Here is a 17,649-nt window from a genome sequence, read left to right on the forward strand (position 1 = left end):
CATCCATCCATCCGTTCATTCATTCATTCACGTCTGGTCTACCGATCCTATTTCAACCCATCATATCATCTCATAACCCCCCTTCGCGGGGGGATTTCTTTTCCTCCCGCCGTCGTCATCATCATCGCCGTCGTCGTCGTTAAATAGCATCGAGAGAGTTGTTCTTCCCCCTTCAAAGACCACGGCCTAGTTCAGTTCGTGCCCGTGCTCCCGAACCCGCCGGCCCCCCTCACGCTCTCGTCCAGCTCCTGGACCTCGACGACCTCGGGGGTGCAGATGCGCTCGACGACCAGCTGGGCGATGCGGTCGCCGGCGGCGACGGGGAAGTCGGCGTCCGAGTGGTTGAAGAGCAGCACCATGAGGGGGCCGCGGTAGTCGGCGTCGACGACGCCGGCGCCCGTGTCGATGAAGTGCTTGCTCGCGAGCCCGGACCGCGGCGCCACGCGCCCGTACGTCCCCGCCGGCACCGCGATCGCCAGGTCCGTCTTCACGAGCCCCTTGCCCCGCGCCGGGATCACCGTCTCCTTGGACGCGTACAGGTCGTAGCCCGCGGAGAAGGCGCTCCCCCGCGTCGGCAGCTTGGCGGCTGGGTCGAGCTTTTTGATCAGCAGGGGGGGAGGGGAGGCGGAGGTGGTGGCCATGGTGGTGGTTGAGGTGGGTTGAGGTTGTTCAGTGGGAGGAGCAGTGGTAGTAGTAGTAGTAGTAGTAGTGGTATCAGGCTCAGTGGTGGTGGGAGTAGTCTTGACTCTTTTCGCAGGCGGTGAGGTTGGTGGTGAGGTTACGACGGCTTTATCTACGGTCATAGTTTTGCTGCTGCTGCTGCTGCTGCTCTGTGCAAAATAATACCGTGTGTGTAGGTAGGTTTTTAAGTTTCTCTCTCAAAATTTGAGGGAAAATTGTTATTTACTGGAGAAAAGGTGGAAATAGGATTTGCTGGCAAAGAAGTAGAAGAAAAAGAAAAAGAAAGAGAAAGAGAGAGAGAGAAAAAACGTGATTTTCTGGCGATCAGTGTGTGTGTGTGTGCGTGTGTGTGTTTGCAAATGACAATTGCAATTGCGGTGAGAGGGAAAGGGCAGAGGGGCATGTGGATTTGCATAACTAGGTACGTAGTTAGGTACCTAGCATATAAAATCCATACATTAAGGTCATTAACAGTTAACTACTAACCTAGGTACCTAGTAGTGTGATGGAGACGGGGACGCGCAGCGGGCTTGCCGCAACGCGTTATGGGGCGCGACGAGAGAAGATCAATTGGCCAATCGTGATAAAGTAATGGAGATTGAGCGCCAAGCCTTCCACTGCAGGGAATCCCCAATCGCTTACTCTTCCGAGATCCTTGTACTACATCTACCCTATGGATGATGTGTAAGTTATCACAAGTAGAAATTCGATTTGCGAAAAAAAGACAATGTCTTTGTGTGTGAATACATATCTGTATCTACATATAAATGTAGAAAATCCAAAGCCTTAAGGACCTATGTAACAATGGAGGCGAACTTTCCTGGTTTCATCCTCAGCTTGCCGCCATGTAAGTATGTAGCAGTTTGCCCTTTGCCTATGTACATTGCAAACACAAGTATCCCGTTACGGATATCGTAGTACTAGCAGCGAAGGTAGAGGCAACTATGTCATGGACAACATTGAAGCATCTCATATGTATCACTCATCCAACTCCTTGCCAAAGTCGATAAGTCTCAGCCTCGTTGAGTCCCTTGGGTGGAATTGTGCGACCTTAGATCTAACCAGGAACCTCGCAGCTGCCGATTCTCTGGGAAGCTGAACGTAAGAAGCTGTGCTGTCGCCTTCGGATTGCGCAAGCGCGTTGAGTAGTTCCTCTGTTAGATCACGCATCTCTGCGCCAGCAACCGCTACTTCATCCCGACTATTATTGTTCGCTCTCCCTGCTGGTTGGTCTTCCTGTCGTACGCCCCATATCTCATCAATGCGTCGCTGCCGTCTGTCCTGGTCCGGGTTTTCCTTGGCTTTCTTCAGTTTGCCCTGAGAACTGAACCCTGCTGCAAGGTCGTCTCCATCGATGTCCATCATATCGCCAACCACGGGACCTCCTAGCTCTTCAGCGGCGAGCATGCTTGCTAGGTGCTCATCAATGAATCTTCTGAGTGCTTTGAGAAGCGTAGACGTCTCTCTATCGTAATGCTTCTTTTTCTGCTTTAGTTCACCAATTCGCTCCGCTGCAATATCCTCCGGGCCCATCTCCATTCGGCTCTCCAGGTTATCCTGTAAGGATTGTATGCGATTTTGTAGGCTTTGTGAAAGAGCTTTCTGATCTTCAAGATTGGATTTCTCAACTTCTAATCGTCGCCTGGTTTTTTCAACTGAGTCTTTATGAGATGCCAAATAAGCTTTCGTGTCTTCCACAGTTTGATGAGTTTTGCGAAGGGCCAGGAGAGCTGGCAACACAGACTCGGGAAATGGCAAGAATGGGGTTTGCGATGCTAGCTCATCATATGCTGCCTTCATAATCTCCCAAGGTGCCGTGGGCGGTTGAGATTGGCTTGCGCGATGCTTCGCTGGGGCAGAGCGTAGCCGATTCAGTATTGCCTCATGCTCCTTAACCTTAGCCTGAAGCTCCTGTAGAGTCTCCCTCAGATGAGATGCATGAAGCAAATCAACGTCATTGGCGAGACGCGTCTCGTTGTCTATTTCCATTTTCTTTGGTGTTGCAGTGGTTTAGGTTGCCAAGAAAGAGCTGAGCTGTTGGCGAGACGAAATGCAAAGAAGACTATGCAGCAAAGCATTAAGTGCTAGGTAGGTAGGTAGGCAGGTAGGTAAGTGAAATGCAATGATGCCTTGCAGCCTGCAATGTCAGTCTATCTTTCCATATTGCAGGGTTTATGCAGCAGCAAGCAATATCCGACCAGAAGCATCACCAAAGAGCCGCCAAGTAATGCAACGCGGAAGAATTGCCGGTAGATCTGCAGTACAAAAGGATACCTAGTATCCAAGATATTCAATGTTCTTTCAGGTACTACGTGAATTAAATCGACTTTTTTTTCTTTTTTTCTTACGGCGTACAATCATTGATGCAACAACATTGAATTGATTCGGAGGAAATAATCAAGTCAACGGTACAAGAATTGAACGGTACAAGAATTGGAGGAGTAAAAGGGTAAAAGTGTAAAAGGTTATACATACATAATATAATGATACTACTATGTATATGCGTATATACACACTGTGCGATCTTGGTCACGAGTTTGACAGATTACACAAGACTAGAGTGAGTGAGGAGAAATAGCACTGGGCAGCAGTGCCAGTCACCCACACAAGCCGCCTGAGTACAGTTCAACATTGATGGAAGGAACACAACGAGGCTGACGAAAACATCTGGTACGTACGTACAAGTATTCAAGTACTGTGCCATCTAAATGCATGGAGTTATGCATCTAAGACACTTAGTGGCCCAAGCTTTTAATCCACGGTTCATGGTTAAGCCAATTGAAAGTGAATGACGCTTGGACAATATACTCTTTTGTGGAGAAATCCGCTTTTTCACTTTTTCTAAAGGAGTCCCGTACGGTACCGTAGATCTTTCTTGCATCAAGACGTTGTGAGACAAGCTTAGGAACACAACTTCCACCTCACACCTCACAACTTTCTCGCCTCCCCTTCCTCAATTTATCCATCCTTTTACACTTCTTTTGCATCAGTCTCTACCATCATTCTGTGTGCAAACCAACCCTCTACCCCTTCTTTTCACCCCCAACCCATCTTTTATTACTGTATTCAGTTTTACCATCCCCCATTTCCACCTTTTCTTAACCGCTCTGGAGCGAAATTTCGCATCTGAGCTACCCCCATTCCATCACATCCCCCCATCACAGCACAGCATACAATCAATCCCCCTTTAGTGAAGCTACTGAAAAAAAAACCCTCATTAAGAGAAGGCGACGCGACTTTAGTCTACGAGAACGAACTGCTATTACTATTTGGTAAAAGCAATTCTTCGATCGACTTTGCAAAGACGACCGATTGTCATCCTATTTCTCAGGTCCAAAAAAAAAGATAGCTTCCGAGGAAAGAGAAGAGTAGCAAAGGAAGGTTTTGCTAGTATAAGTAATTGGCAAAAAGAAAGACACTTTCTGGCAAGAGCGAAAAAAAAAGATTAGAAAGAGGCAACTGGGATCGGAATAGATTATTCGTCATAACGACTTCCCGCGTTTGACAGGGTAAAAAGGTTTGAGAACTATCTACGTCTCTAAATCCTACCACTTCTTTCCAACCCCATCATCATCATCCATTCATTCATTTTACTCATTCACTCCTGAACTCATCGTTCCATCCATCCATCTGTCCACTCATCTCACTCCGCCAACTTGACCCCAACACATCCAAACTGTTCCGGCCAAGTTATCTTATCTACCATCTCCATCAAATTATCCTGAGCCATCATCAGGTTCTACCACTCTCGTCCTATCAAATCTCGTCTCCAGCCAGCACACGAGCGTCTAGGTCCAACTTGGATCTCTCATATCACTTTCCTCGCAGTCATAGTTGTCATTCTTGACAACGCTGACTACGTCCCATCATCGACCCTGCCTTTCAGATCCGACCTCGCCTTCAGATCCCGCATTCCCGAATCAACTCGAAGGGTTCTTCAGCACATCCCGTCCCGAGTCACTACACCTACACGTTTTCCTTCGAAAACCCTTCAGGTGTAGATAAAGCAAGAAAATTCGATAAATTCAAGTATATTACGATCATTCTAAAGGCACAACGTAGTCCTTTTCAAGAGTGAACATATAAGCATTAACCAAGATGTCTGCCTCGCCTACTCACCCAACTAACCCGGCGAAGCGTCCTTTGGAGGATGCTTCATCACCTTCTCGTGGCGCCGATCAGCCTGATGCCAAGCGACCTGCTCTTGACAAGGTCATTAACAATGGCAATGACAAGGACATTGAACTTCCCGAGAGCAATGGTGATAACCTTTTGGCACCTATTGAATCCAATGGCACTGCCACTAAGCCCAGCGACAGCAGCGACAAGCCGGACGTCAAAGATGACCAGGGGGATACAGTGGTCCCTGACGTTGATGAGTCCAAGCTTGCTGTGGATATCGCTGTCCACGGAACTTCAGCCGCTGCCGGTGCTTCAGCTGGCAACGCTCATGATGAAACTATGTGGATTCATATTCGTGCTGTAATTTCTAGCCCTGAAGCTGCCACCATTATTGGCAAGGGCGGCGAGAATGTTTCCAATATTAGGAAATTGTCAAACGCCAAGTGCACCGTCAGCGACTACCAGAAAGGTGCCGTGGAACGAATTCTGACCGTTAGCGGGGCTGTTGAGGCTGTAGCCAAGGTATTTTCTATCTACTGAATGTCTTCCTGAATATGTTAAACTTGACGGCTGACAAATATCTAGGCTTTTGGATTAATCATCCGAACTCTGAACAATGAGCCTCTAACAGAGAAGTCAAATTCTCAATCCAAGACTTACCCTCTCCGTCTTCTTATTCCCCACGTCCTCATAGGATCCATCATTGGAAAAGGTGGTGCTCGTATTCGCGAGATACAAGACGCTTCTGGAGCTCGACTCAACGCATCTGATTCTTGCCTGCCACTTTCCAGTGAACGCTCCCTTGTTGTTATGGGCGTTGCTGATGCTGTCCACATTGCTACTTATTATGTAGGCAGTACTTTACTTCAACAGCTCAACGAACGCTTCGGCGGTCCAGCTGCTTCGGCCTACGCAACACGAAGTGGAGGTCCTACAGGTGTTGTACCTGGTGGCATGCAAGTCGTGCCATATTCCCCCCAGCCTGCTGGTGGTAACTTTGGCCATCGCGAAAACTACGGCCGACGACCTGATCCCCGGGCACATCAGCTGCCACCAGCACCATATGCACAGCCGTACCACCCGCACGCGGCAACCCCGCAGCCTAACCCTAGTGTCCCGATGCATTACGCGCCCCAAACGCCTGCGTATGGTGCCGCGCCACACATTCCACCCCATCATGCCCCTCACATAGGCGGTCCTCATGCCCATGGAGGACCTCCGGCACAGCCAATGCACGGCGCCATCGCGGGAGCTCCAGTCACCCAACAGATCTACATTCCCAACGACATGGTCGGTGCTATCATTGGCAAAGGTGGCCAGAAGATCAACGAGATACGCCAGATCAGCGGTAGTGTTATCAAGATAAACGAACCTCAGGACAACAGCAACGAGCGTCTGGTTACGATCACGGGAACCGAAGAATGTAACAGAATGGCTCTGTACATGCTATATTCCCGACTCGGTGAGATATCCAAGACTCTCGGCGGCCCTTCTGCCCACACTAGTAGTCGACAGCTAAACTAATCATGATAATAAATAGAGAGCGAGAAGCATCGCATCTAACGAGCTAACGAGGAAATGAATGATTGCACACACGGTCTCTGGGGATTTCCATGGTTTAACAACATCTCTACTTTCTGTACATTGCATTCATTTAGTCCCGGCAAGTAACGGTGGATAAGATCCCCACGAAACGATAGGTCCTTGCGAGTTATATTGCAAGTATGCTGCGTTGGCACAAGGCATCCGAAGTCTTGATATGGTATATCATGAGCCACCTGCGGCCATCTCAGATCTTTAATGCGTTACCCCTTAGGGAAAGGGTAGGGCTATCATGGTGGGCGGTGGCGTAAAAGGTTCAGTTCAGCAAATTTGCTCAGGTCGAGGGCTTTCGGGTACTAGGTAGTTCAACATCAAAAAAACGTGGATTTGGTAACAGTGGAACTAAATCAACGTTGTCACATACGAGAGAGCCGACTCGGTATCAAAAGTAGTTGCAATGTTTCCAGTTGTATTCGCTATATCTGGTGATTGATGCGTACACATTCTATCACCGAAATGCTCCGTGCTTTGAACATGTTTGTTCTTATCAAAATTGAAAATATATCGCTGAGACGCGTGTCGTTGATGGCTATTTCCTGACTACGAGGTAAGTACCAGGAAATACGATGGTATTTTTAATGGAAAGAGAGACGACTGTCTACGGAGAGACAATTGCACTTGGTCAAGTATGAGTCCGCTCACATAAGTATTAGCAAAGTTCATATATGTATATGAACATCTGGAAATGCCACTATTATGAACTATTCTCTCTCGAACTTTCGGAGCCAAACGCAAGCCAAACCCCTATCCGCACCCGGGAAGGGTCATTGCTGGTATCCGGAAATTAGGTATCTCATATACATTTTGTTCGAGTCATAGTTATGTCCTAGTGTCCATTCTAGTACCTACACATTAAGTAGGATCGAGATGTACACTATTAGTTCGGTATGCACATTGCAGGTACCTACAAACCCTAGTGTGCCTCCTTAGTAGGATATAGCGTACCTTTCTATCAACTCATGACGATCGCCAACTAAACAGGTAGGTGGGCAAGAAATAGTACGGCATAGACCTGGGCATAGGTCTGTACGTACATAGTTGTAATGTAACAGTTCGTAAAGTTGTTGAACACATAGATCAGATCAGCGTCCAGGTATATTAATGGTATTATTACGAGGCAGGTATTACATATTTAGAAGGAGATCGGCGGGTTATTTAAGGGCACGTATGAGCACGTAGGTCCAAGTACGGATACAATAATTCCTTTCAAATCACCGACCTAGCCGGACTGCCGGGGGTGGTCCGTCTGTGTGGTACGGTGAACTATCCGAGTCCCATACCTTTTTTGTCTTTTTCCTCTTCTCTCTGGGAAAGGGTTTGTGGAAGGAGATTGTTGAGTCATACCTTGGTATATATGGGGTTACCAGCCTTCGAGAAAGACAGGGCGAGGTAGATTGAACCCGGACCCAGAAGACGGGACTTCCAGATGAGATCAACAACAAAGATGGGATCAACACAAGGAAAAAAACATCCCAACCTGAAGAATATGGTAATGATAGTCATGAAGTGTCGGGTTTTGGTAGCCTAAAAGTCGCTCGATGAGATAGCAACAACAAGGCGCGAGGGCCAGCAAAGGGCCATGATAAGAAAAAAATACGAACTGACATTAACTAGGTAATATATGTAAAATAGTTTGAAATCAAGAGTTTGGAACCATCGTCGATGACAACTGACCGTATCGCCTATTTGACCCAACGATTTGCTATGCGTGACCTTGGGAAATGAGAGAGAGGGGGGGGATTATGAGGCTCAACAAGGAGGAGCTCTTTTGTGCCACACGGGTCGTTACCTAGGTATACATACTCTCGAAGCATGTATGTAGGTAAGAAGCAAACATATCGATGCTGACTTGGTGCTCTTATGAAGGCGGTATGAATAACTACATACATATTCCATCACGCGACTCTCGGCCGAGTGGAATAGGGAGGCACTCTCCATAGTCGCGGAGCCGCTTGAGCCGGTATATTCGTGCGTGGGTATAGTTACAGATAGTCTCGTAGGCAGAAGTCGCTAGTTTACCTAGGTTCGGCCGTTCTTCTCTGTTGATTTGAAGGCATTCGCAGCCAAGGCAAAAATCGCGATGTCCATCTGATCGCCATCTCTAGGCATCTATGCACGGAAGTAGCACGCCAACCTACCTACGTGGCAAGTGCTCACATCGTACATACGTTAGGCGCTGCCTGCCTACACTACATATCACAGCAAAGTCTTCGAGGGCCAGACTCTGTAATAGAAGACGTCTGTTATATACTATGCTTCTAGGCATCCTCAGCCCTACGTGAATAGTGACACCTTCGAACAGGCTCTAGACCGGCGACCTAAGTCTGCTTCATCGGGATATGCTTCCTAAACAGTAAGGGGTGCTAACCACAAGGGATCAGGCGACCTCTTCTCGCCCGCAAGATTATTTTTAATACTTTTTGTAAGGGGACGAAAAGAAAAGGGGGGTCGCATCGGAGGATTTCTCTCCCTGCCGTTATGCGTGTACGAATATTACGAGCTAATTAGTCAGTAACTTAGTTAGTTATGTAACTACTTCTCGCTTACCAGTCACACGAGCGAGTCAGTCCAGTCCGCCACACAAACGCCTTCTGAGTAGGTAGCAAACGCCTTCTGAGTAGGTAGCAAACGCCTTGCCGCGCATCGCGGTTTGCTCCCTTCGTTTTCTTCTTCTCACACATAACATAGGCATCGAATCAGATTCTGGTCTCTAATACGTACCTACACGAGTAACCTGTCTTGTGTGCCAGACCAAAAGAGAATTACCTACGAAGGAAGCAAATCGGCCCTAACAGCACCACCCGACTTGACTTTCCGGAAGTGGCATGAAGCACGATCTGGTCTGGTCCCGCTTGTCCGCCGCGATATATTAGGTAGGTGGTTTTAGGGATGTGCTAACCTAGGCAATAAGGTGAGAAATACATGATTATTCTATTGCTTACTTTACAGTGGGGAGGCGTGCCGAGTCCGACAGGCGATACTGGGCTGACTATTTTTTCCTCCACGGCTTTTTTTTTTTTACTTCTTCTCTTTTGCCTAGCTCTGTATAAGAAGAAATTTAGAGCATGACGAGTCATAACCCTTATAATTAAAATCACGATGTATGTAAATTCTAGGCAGGCATGGTATAAGGTATAAATAGCTATGTCAAGGTTTATGGGGAACGGGCAATAAGACCACTACTATAGCCAACCTAATTACCAACCGAGAACTAGCCCGGCGTGGTGACACGCGATAGGTGCTATAGCGATGTGTAACGTATGATATGATAGGTTGGTAGGTTGGTGTAGGTAGGTAGGTAGCCAGCCAGCTTACATAGCCCCCTTTTATTATTCTTCCTTTGCTTCTTTCCCTTCAATGCTTTAGTTAGTTAATGCTTGAGAGAGAGAGAAGAAAAAAACCAGCCCAGAAGGCACACAGACCATAGACAGATTCACAGTTCACAGACGCCAGGGGACGTTCCAAATTGGGCATATACAGCAAAGTAAAACGGGCGTGTTGCCTCCATGCGGAGTTAGCGAGTATAACGTTGGGCGGTGCCAAGCTAAGCTATTCTATGTGTAACTAGTTATGTAGGTACGATACATATTAACATACCAGAGCATTGAAGGATTGGATGTATGCATGCAGGTATGCAGGTGTATTATACCCAAAGCAGTTTACCCCAGTCCTAAGGCTAAGGTGCTGACTGGTTCACTGGCTTGGCTGGCTGACTCTTACATACATATTGTAGCAATTTGCAGGTAGATGTAGTATATATTATGTACTAACTAGTAGTAACTGCAGGAGACACGGCTTATTCTCATCCATTCCCATCCATTAAAATCCCCTTACAAACGGGGCCCCGATGATGGGTAAAATTCACGCGGGCGCCAGGAGCCACGGCCCACGGGTGAACCAAATTTCCCCTACTTGCCTTTCCTTTTACACTGGTCCTTTTGTTAAATAAGCTTGTTTCAACTGTTCCTGTCCCGACAAGCCAGTCAGTCCTAGGTTAGTGTAGTGTAGTCACTGTAGTGTAGGTACATACATTATGATACATACAGTAATAACTGGGCGCTTAACTATAATGATATTATGGATCTGAGTTACCTATTAGGTTAGAATGTGAGACTCTTCCAAGAGATTTCAAGATGCTGAAGAATAGGCGAAGAAATTGAAGAAGAACGCCAATGATTAAGACAAAACAACGTGGATCAAATTCTTCAGCCTCAAGCCACGAAGCAAACCGCCAAGTTACAGTTACAGTTACAGTTACAGCATGTAACCTACCTATGTAATTAATAGACTGTTACCAGAACCGAACATGAACCAGCAGAATAATAACATTGAAATCCGTATTAGCTAATTGACAGAATTCAAAGTCGCAAAGTGATCAACATAAGAATCATAGATATCTCTGATAGCTCTGATAAAAATGTAACGAGGGGTCCAATTGATCTTCAAAGATCTTCCACGCTTTAACCAACAATTGAAGCAATACTTACATATACGAAGTTACATTTACAAAACTTGCGATGGGTTTGGATGGTTTGAATGGTTTGGATGGGTTGAGTTGTCCATACTAACATTGAACAGTAAAAGATTTTAATACGGCATAGTACATTAGTAGGATTAAAATGGAGGCAGAGTCAGGGCCAAGATTTGAAATTTGCGACCGAGTCCAGGTTGTTGTGTTGTGGTTTAGGGGGTTCAACTGGTGTCTGGTACTATGCTAATTTAACCATTCAGCCCATTTTGGGCAATCCATGCAATGAAATGCAATCCATGCTTAATTCATGCAATCCTGGTATTGTCAATTGTCAATTGACCAGTGGAATGACGGGAGCATCATATGGAAGTGGATACATACTAGGTACATGCAGAACGCTTCAGTCTGAATCAGTCATGTACAATACAATACAATGTGTACCTGCGCACTACCATCTATTACACCAATCTTGAGTACTAAATGTTAACCGCACATGTACACATGTATATGGTGGGGACAATAAGGCAACTTTAAAGCATGTATCTAAGGAATTCTTGCTGAAGGTATTCCCAGCAACCAGCTCAAGTATCTTTCCCACTCATTTCACCGCAAAACAGTACCTCATCGCGTCATGTGTGAGACAAAAACCCAGATCTCGACCAGGACCTTATTATGGACCTGGCATGAACCCAGCCCGTTGCCTAGGTAGGCTATTAGCTCCATCTGACCTTGGAAGTTCTAGGAAGTTGGAACAGACCCTGCGAAGACCCCTACCCTGGTCTTGAATAGAACCCTACTAGGACTATGGGGAATCAAGCGCTTCACTCTGAATGGTCGAATCTTGTCCAAGCGAAGGTAATGTAGTTATTATGTAGGTACCTGAGGTAGTAACCTGAGGCATGCTCACAGTACCGCGCTACCTTTTTGGTACCTGGATGACAGTGGATGACAGTGGATGCACGTTAGGTACCCTGGCTGTGCCACTCTTTCTCGGCCTTCTTCAAAATCGTTTTAACCATCTTCTCTTGCCTCTATTCCCTTCCCTCCAATGTTCCCTTCTCTCACCTCATCCAGCCGCAGCAACCAACAGTCGTCTTAAGACTCCCACATTCCTTTTTAACATTCTCGCAGCCTAGTTTTGCGTCAGCCCAACGGCACCTTACACTCATTTATCAACCTAATAATCCCCTCTTGAATTTAATTCAACAATCCAAATCAAACCGCCAAAATGCGTTCTGCTGGACTTTTTGCTGCTGCCATGGCCTTTGCCGCCTCCGTCATTGCCCAGACTCCTGGCTACGCCGTCATCAGCCAACCTGGAGAGGGCAGCAGCCTGCCCTCTGGCAAGGAGTTCGAGATCAAGTGGGAAGCTGGTGCCTTCACTGGCCCGGCCACCATCAGCCTCCTCGCTGGTGAATCCCCCACCACTCTCCAGGCCGGTGCCACCATCGGAAGTAAGTCAAGGCCCAGTCGCGAATATATGTGTGATTGCGATTTGGATATGTGCTAACCATGTTTCCGTAGCTGTTGACGTGGCCTCCAACAAGTTCACCTGGAAGTTGGACTGCTCTCTCGGCACCGACAAGACTTACGGCATCAAGATCACCTCTGCCGCCGACCCCAACACCTTCCAGTACTCGTTCCCGTTCGCCATCAGCGGCCCTTCTTGCGGCGCTGCCGAGACTAGCGCCACTGCCAGCGCCAGCGCCAGCGTCAGTGCTACCAAGGATGGATATGCTACTGAGGGTACCACTGCCAGCAGCAGCACCGTCTCCATCAGCAGCTACACCACCGCTGAGACCACTGCTGAGACCACGCCAGGCTACCCGCTAACCACGCCCTCGTACCCCGGCACCACCGTCCTGACCAACACCAGCACCACCGTCCCCGAGCCCAGCTACCCGGCTACCGTCCCCACTGGCAACCTATCTACCACCGCTGTTCCCAGCTACCCGGCCAGCACCACCCTGACCTACGTCACTGGCACTCCCAGCACCACGTCTCCCGTGACCGTTGTCACCGGTGCCGCCAACGCTGCCAACGCTGGCCCGTTCGCCCTTTTCGGCGGTCTCGCTGTTGCCATGATGGCTCTATAAGCATGCAACGCTCAACACACAACTTCAGTCGATAAAGTAGGGTTGGTCTGGGTTCGGGTTCGGATGGGGGGGTTGAGAACAAAAGGGGGGACTTGGTAATTTACACTAATGGAGGACTAATCAACTTAATTGGACCTGCCTTTTAACCGACCCAAATCACATCGGACCAGCTGTCTCTTCAGTCGGCGGGCAATTGTTGCTGTTTGTATAGCCGCTCGCGGAACCGCGCGCTGGAAACAGACGACGATTGAGTTGGAAGATAATGCGCGATGGTCCTCCATCGTGATTTGATACCCACACTTTCTTGTCTATAGATAGACGTCTTGCCGCAATCCCTGAATATACCTCTTAAAACTACTTGCCTGTCTTGACTCTTTGGATGTTCTTTGTCTGTATGCCAGCATGTGATAAGTACCGCAGTGGGTTAAGCGTGATGTGGTTGACTGACGGTTGTTGTTTTGTCTCACCCCGCTGTCGATCTTTGCGCCTCTTCCGCCCAGAAGCAACGTACCTTACTTCGGTACCTGCGTCTCGATACACAAGACCTTGGTATGATGATCTTTCCTAGGCACACACTTGGTCCTAGCAGAAAACATCCATTCCAATGAAAAGCTGCATACATACCGACTTATATAAATTGTACTAATAGTGTACATAGCAGTAAGCATTGAGGTGAGTAAACAAAGACGTTGGGGAAGGAAATCTTTTTAAAACATTGATGTTCATACCATCCGCGAACTCTATACGTTGTGCAATTATCCAATGTAAGGGCAGTTATATAAATAATATCTATCGATAGATAATCTTGCATCTTGCACAAGCTTTGAACTACCTTATCAATCAACCAACTAGCCAGCCAGCCAGCCAACCAGCAACACCTACCTTGATCGGTATGTGAGTTAATAACGTTAAAGTCAATACTTAATCTGAGATACATATGTTAAATTATCCCCGGGATGTGACATGTTACTACCGACTCGGGTATCTCCACGGAGGTTGCTGGACGTTGCATTGCATCGTCGGTAGGGCTGTCACCTTAGTACTACTAGGTCATAGTACGTACCGTAGCTTGGAACTACAATACTTGCTAGTAGGTAGATTGTAGATTACATCACAGATAGGAGATGTTACTATTTTATTGATCGCTGGCTGGGTTGGCTTTCGAGATGTGATATGATATGATATGATATGATAGGAGGTGTCGATCGCAAAGGTAGCCAGCCCACCCCGCATTTGATTGACTTTATAGGTTAAGCAGAGGTAGCCAGCTATCCTATTACGGCGTATTATGGAGAAATTTAGGATAGATATGGCAATAGGTAATTTGGTATAGGTACTGTAGGTACTAGGTACCTAGATATCTCAGGGGCGGATGAGAATAGGTATGCCCCTATCTACTTCCACCTACCAAACCGCGTTACTCATTCATCCCCGGATACAAGCCTTGAATGTAACTAGAAAATAAACTTTTGAAGTCTCTCTCACACAAGAAACAAGAAACAAGAAACAAGAAACATCCCCAAACATATATGTAGGTAGGTGATATATAAAAAAATACCCTGCTCCCCACCACCCTCAAAACCCACCACCCCGCCCCCTCGGCACAGGCGCAACCCAAGCAAGCCCCAAATTCAGCACCACCGTGACAACCCCAATGACCCAAAACCCCGTCGCGTAATCACTTCCTCCTCCTCCCCTCCCACTCCCGACAAACCTAAACACCACCGCAAACACCACGCCCCCCAGATTGCCCCCCGCGCCCGTGATACCGGACAGCACGCCGTTGGCAGCGGGGTGGACATGGGGCACGAGCGCGAAGTTAGCGCCGTTGCCGGCCTCGAGGAAGACGGCGGCGAGCGCGACGAGGCCGACCGTGGTGGGCAGGTGGTGGTGGTGCGGGTTTCGGGTGCCGATGACGACGAGCAGGGCGCCGGTGGCGCAGCCGCAGAGGACGATCCATAGTTTTTTGGCCCAGACGCCGCCGCCGCGGCGCCGCCGATAAACCGCATCCGCGACAACGCCCCCCAGCGGCCGCGTGACGAGGTTCAGAAAGCCAAACATGGCGGCCCAGTTGGCGGCGGCGGTCTGGCCGAGGGAGGGGAAGCTCTGCGCGTAGTACGCGCCGAGCACGGCGTTGATGGCGAGCTCGCCGCCGAAGGAGCACGCGTACGTGAGGACGAGGAACGCGGTCTGTGGTGAGGCGAGGACGCGCAGGATCGTGGTCCACGTGGGCTTTGCGATGACTTCGCCCGCGGCGATGTCGGCGCGGGGTGTTTCGGTTTCGGTTTGGGACTGGGACTGGGAGGAGAGGGTGGCTTCGCGGTCCCAGTGTTGTTCTTGGCCTGCTGGCTTCTTCTCGTCTGCCTCTGCTACGGCGGCGGAGGAGGAGTTCGCTGTGCCGACGATGTTCCCGGGGACGCTGCTGACGATGCCGGCGGCCGTGGTGTGGGACGCTAGGTTCTGGTTTGCGTGCTCGTGTCGCTCAGACCACTTGCCCGTCGGGGTGTCGGGGCACAGGAGCAGCATGGATATGCCGGTGGCGATGGTTATGACAAGCGGGACGATGAAGGAGAGACGCCACGCGACGCCGTCCGAGTAGCCCCTGGCGACGAGGGAGTCGAAGACGGCGGGCATGATGAAGTACGTGATGCCGCCTCCCGCGTTTCCCCACCCTCCCGTCAACGCGTTGGCGCTCCCCACGACGTTCTTATCGAAGAAACCGGTCGACCAGACCTGGCAAGGCACGAAAGATCCGCCGAGGATGCCGATGAAAAATCGACTAACGTAGAGGCCCTGGGCATTGTGGACGAGAGGGGCGAGGCCGAGGGGGATCGCTCCGAGCAGGAGAGTGCCGGCGAATACCCAGCGAGGCCCAAACCGATCGCAGGCAGGTCCGGCAACCAGCCGTACCAATAATCTTCAGCAGGGTCAGTCATGAAGGGACGTCAGGGGGGGCGTACGAAGTACTATCATGAAACACCTACGTAGCACACAGTGAAACAATGTTGGAATTAGCGACTTCGGCAGAGCTCAGGTGAAGATTGGCTTTGATAGTATGCGTCAACTGTGGTTTGTAGACTGTCAGCGTACCTCCTTTTTTAAGCCAGCAGATACAGATATGGGGGCTATCTGGACACTCACAAGAGGCGGAAACGCATACCAGGCCCAAAAGGCCACCATGAAGCCCCACCACGAGAAGAAGAATACTCGACCGTAGACATCAAAGACGTTGAGGACGGGGATGGAGCGGGCCTTGCGGCTGATGGGGTTGACAGCCGGTGCTGCCCAGAGGTATGATAGCTTCATAGTGGGAGTTCTGAGCGTATGTGTATTCGCTTGTAGACTTTGAGTTCACGACTACTAGATTCCTCCGCGTGTTCGAAGCCGTGGCGTCGTGTCTGAGAAATCGTAGCTGATGATGATTCGCAAGTGACCTAATAGTCTGAAAAGGGGCAATGTATATATCATCCGGAGTGTGTGACTTTGCCCGTGTAACTGTGCATCTCCGGACCAGACGTCTTGCTGTGGGCCTCAGTATGCCGGATCCCACACTAGAACTAGACCAGTGTTTTCCGCGGGGGAGGCCCTAGCAAAGATACAGCATGTGCGTTTACCCCGGAATACCGGAGATGCTAGATCTAGATACTAATCTGATACTACAAGCTAAAGTTATGTGATAACTTATCGAGATAGTTGTAGTTACATAAGCTCCCCTCGAAAAGGGGGGGGGGGATTTTGGGGAGAAATATATGAGGCTTAAAAGCTGACCTCGAAGGATCGGAAAGGTAGGACGAGAAGCTGAGGAGGTGGGATGACGTTTTAAGAGTGCTCCGTAGCGAATTGATAGGTCGCAGTCACAGACATAAAAATTCTGTACGCCTATTTATGGTATATGTTATATGTGACATGTCTTATAAAAGTCCCCTTGGCTGCGTATCAACAGAGGCACGGACGAATACGCCGCAAGCACAATATCTTGATTTATGTATGCTGTTCTTGGAATTGCCACGAGCGTCAAATCTTGGACCGGGTCAATCGGGATACCGGCTTGTGTGTTTTGTGACTGCTACCCATTACATACCTAGGTAGGTAGGCACTCGATTTCTCACTCAAGCGCTATCTCGCACACTCGACCGGTACCTACTGTGTATATTGTCCCAGGCCGCACCCGTCTGACCTCGAAATAGACATGGTAAGAAGCGATAGGTATATTATAGGTAGATGGAGCCCCCTCTGGAGAAACGCATTGACTTCTTAGGTACAAAATGTCGTTGCAAAGCCAAGGCTAGTTCTCAAGACCCATCCTGCAGGCATAGAGATAAGGAGCGGAGCTATCAATGGCCTAGCGTGCTAGGCGTGAAAGGCATCCTAGGACGCCGCGAGTGCAATTCTCGCCTTGGCTTTACGTTCAAAAGAACCCAAGCATCAAGGTAGGAATAGAGGGGTAGGTAGAGAAATGCAGCATATGCTGTACCTGTGTGCTTCGGTCCTTGATAGGATGAGATTTGAAGGCGTAGGAAGCACCAACGTCTGCCAGATGCGCGTATCCCTGCAAGATTTCAGCATACATATATAGTATAGGTAAGCAGCGAGAGTCGTATAGAGAAAAAGTAATCCGATCGATGATCGTGGTACCAGATGTACCTCTTGGCTAGATGGAATCCTAAGATCTAGAAT

General features: G+C 48.8%; 5 protein-coding genes across 5 annotated transcripts; 2 read left to right on the forward strand and 3 right to left on the reverse strand.

Moving 5' to 3' along the window:
- Positions 1-76: 76 nt before the first annotated feature.
- Positions 77-1,230, reverse strand: GGS25DRAFT_24621 (dUTPase-like protein). Its single transcript, XM_049257162.1, has one exon. It carries the CDS (start codon positions 801-803, stop codon positions 192-194), a length of 612 nt encoding a protein of 203 aa, XP_049121237.1. The 5' UTR covers positions 804-1,230; the 3' UTR covers positions 77-191.
- A 311-nt stretch (positions 1,231-1,541) lies between these two features.
- On the reverse strand, positions 1,542-3,323 carry GGS25DRAFT_24666 (uncharacterized protein). Its single transcript, XM_049257167.1, has 2 exons — positions 3,157-3,323; positions 1,542-2,810 (listed from the first exon to the last, which is right to left on the reverse strand). Exon 2 carries the CDS (start codon positions 2,668-2,670, stop codon positions 1,660-1,662), a length of 1,011 nt encoding a protein of 336 aa, XP_049121238.1. The 5' UTR covers positions 2,671-2,810; positions 3,157-3,323; the 3' UTR covers positions 1,542-1,659.
- A 1,456-nt stretch (positions 3,324-4,779) lies between these two features.
- On the forward strand, positions 4,780-6,327 carry GGS25DRAFT_516761 (uncharacterized protein; the record flags this gene model as incomplete). The annotated part of the gene is made up of 2 exons (XM_049263263.1): positions 4,780-5,325; positions 5,389-6,327. The coding sequence occupies 2 exons, from the start codon at positions 4,780-4,782 to the stop codon at positions 6,325-6,327; spliced, it is 1,485 nt and encodes a 494-aa protein (XP_049121239.1).
- A 5,777-nt stretch (positions 6,328-12,104) lies between these two features.
- Positions 12,105-13,570, forward strand: GGS25DRAFT_527046 (Ser-Thr-rich glycosyl-phosphatidyl-inositol-anchored membrane family-domain-containing protein; the record flags this gene model as incomplete). The annotated part of the gene is made up of 2 exons (XM_049265058.1): positions 12,105-12,330; positions 12,401-13,570. The coding sequence occupies 2 exons, from the start codon at positions 12,105-12,107 to the stop codon at positions 12,970-12,972; spliced, it is 798 nt and encodes a 265-aa protein (XP_049121240.1). The 3' UTR covers positions 12,973-13,570.
- Positions 13,571-14,189: 619 nt separating this feature from the next.
- On the reverse strand, positions 14,190-16,600 carry GGS25DRAFT_469538 (nitrate transporter). The gene is made up of 3 exons (XM_049259150.1): positions 16,114-16,600; positions 15,957-16,036; positions 14,190-15,889 (listed from the first exon to the last, which is right to left on the reverse strand). The coding sequence occupies exons 1-3, from the start codon at positions 16,276-16,278 to the stop codon at positions 14,548-14,550; spliced, it is 1,587 nt and encodes a 528-aa protein (XP_049121241.1). The 5' UTR covers positions 16,279-16,600; the 3' UTR covers positions 14,190-14,547.
- Between the last annotated feature and the right edge of the window lie 1,049 nt (positions 16,601-17,649).

The sequence above is a fragment of the Hypoxylon fragiforme genome (assembly GCF_022984875.1).
Source record: "Hypoxylon fragiforme strain CBS 206.31 chromosome Unknown GGS25scaffold_1, whole genome shotgun sequence".
NCBI lineage: Eukaryota > Fungi > Ascomycota > Sordariomycetes > Xylariales > Hypoxylaceae > Hypoxylon > Hypoxylon fragiforme.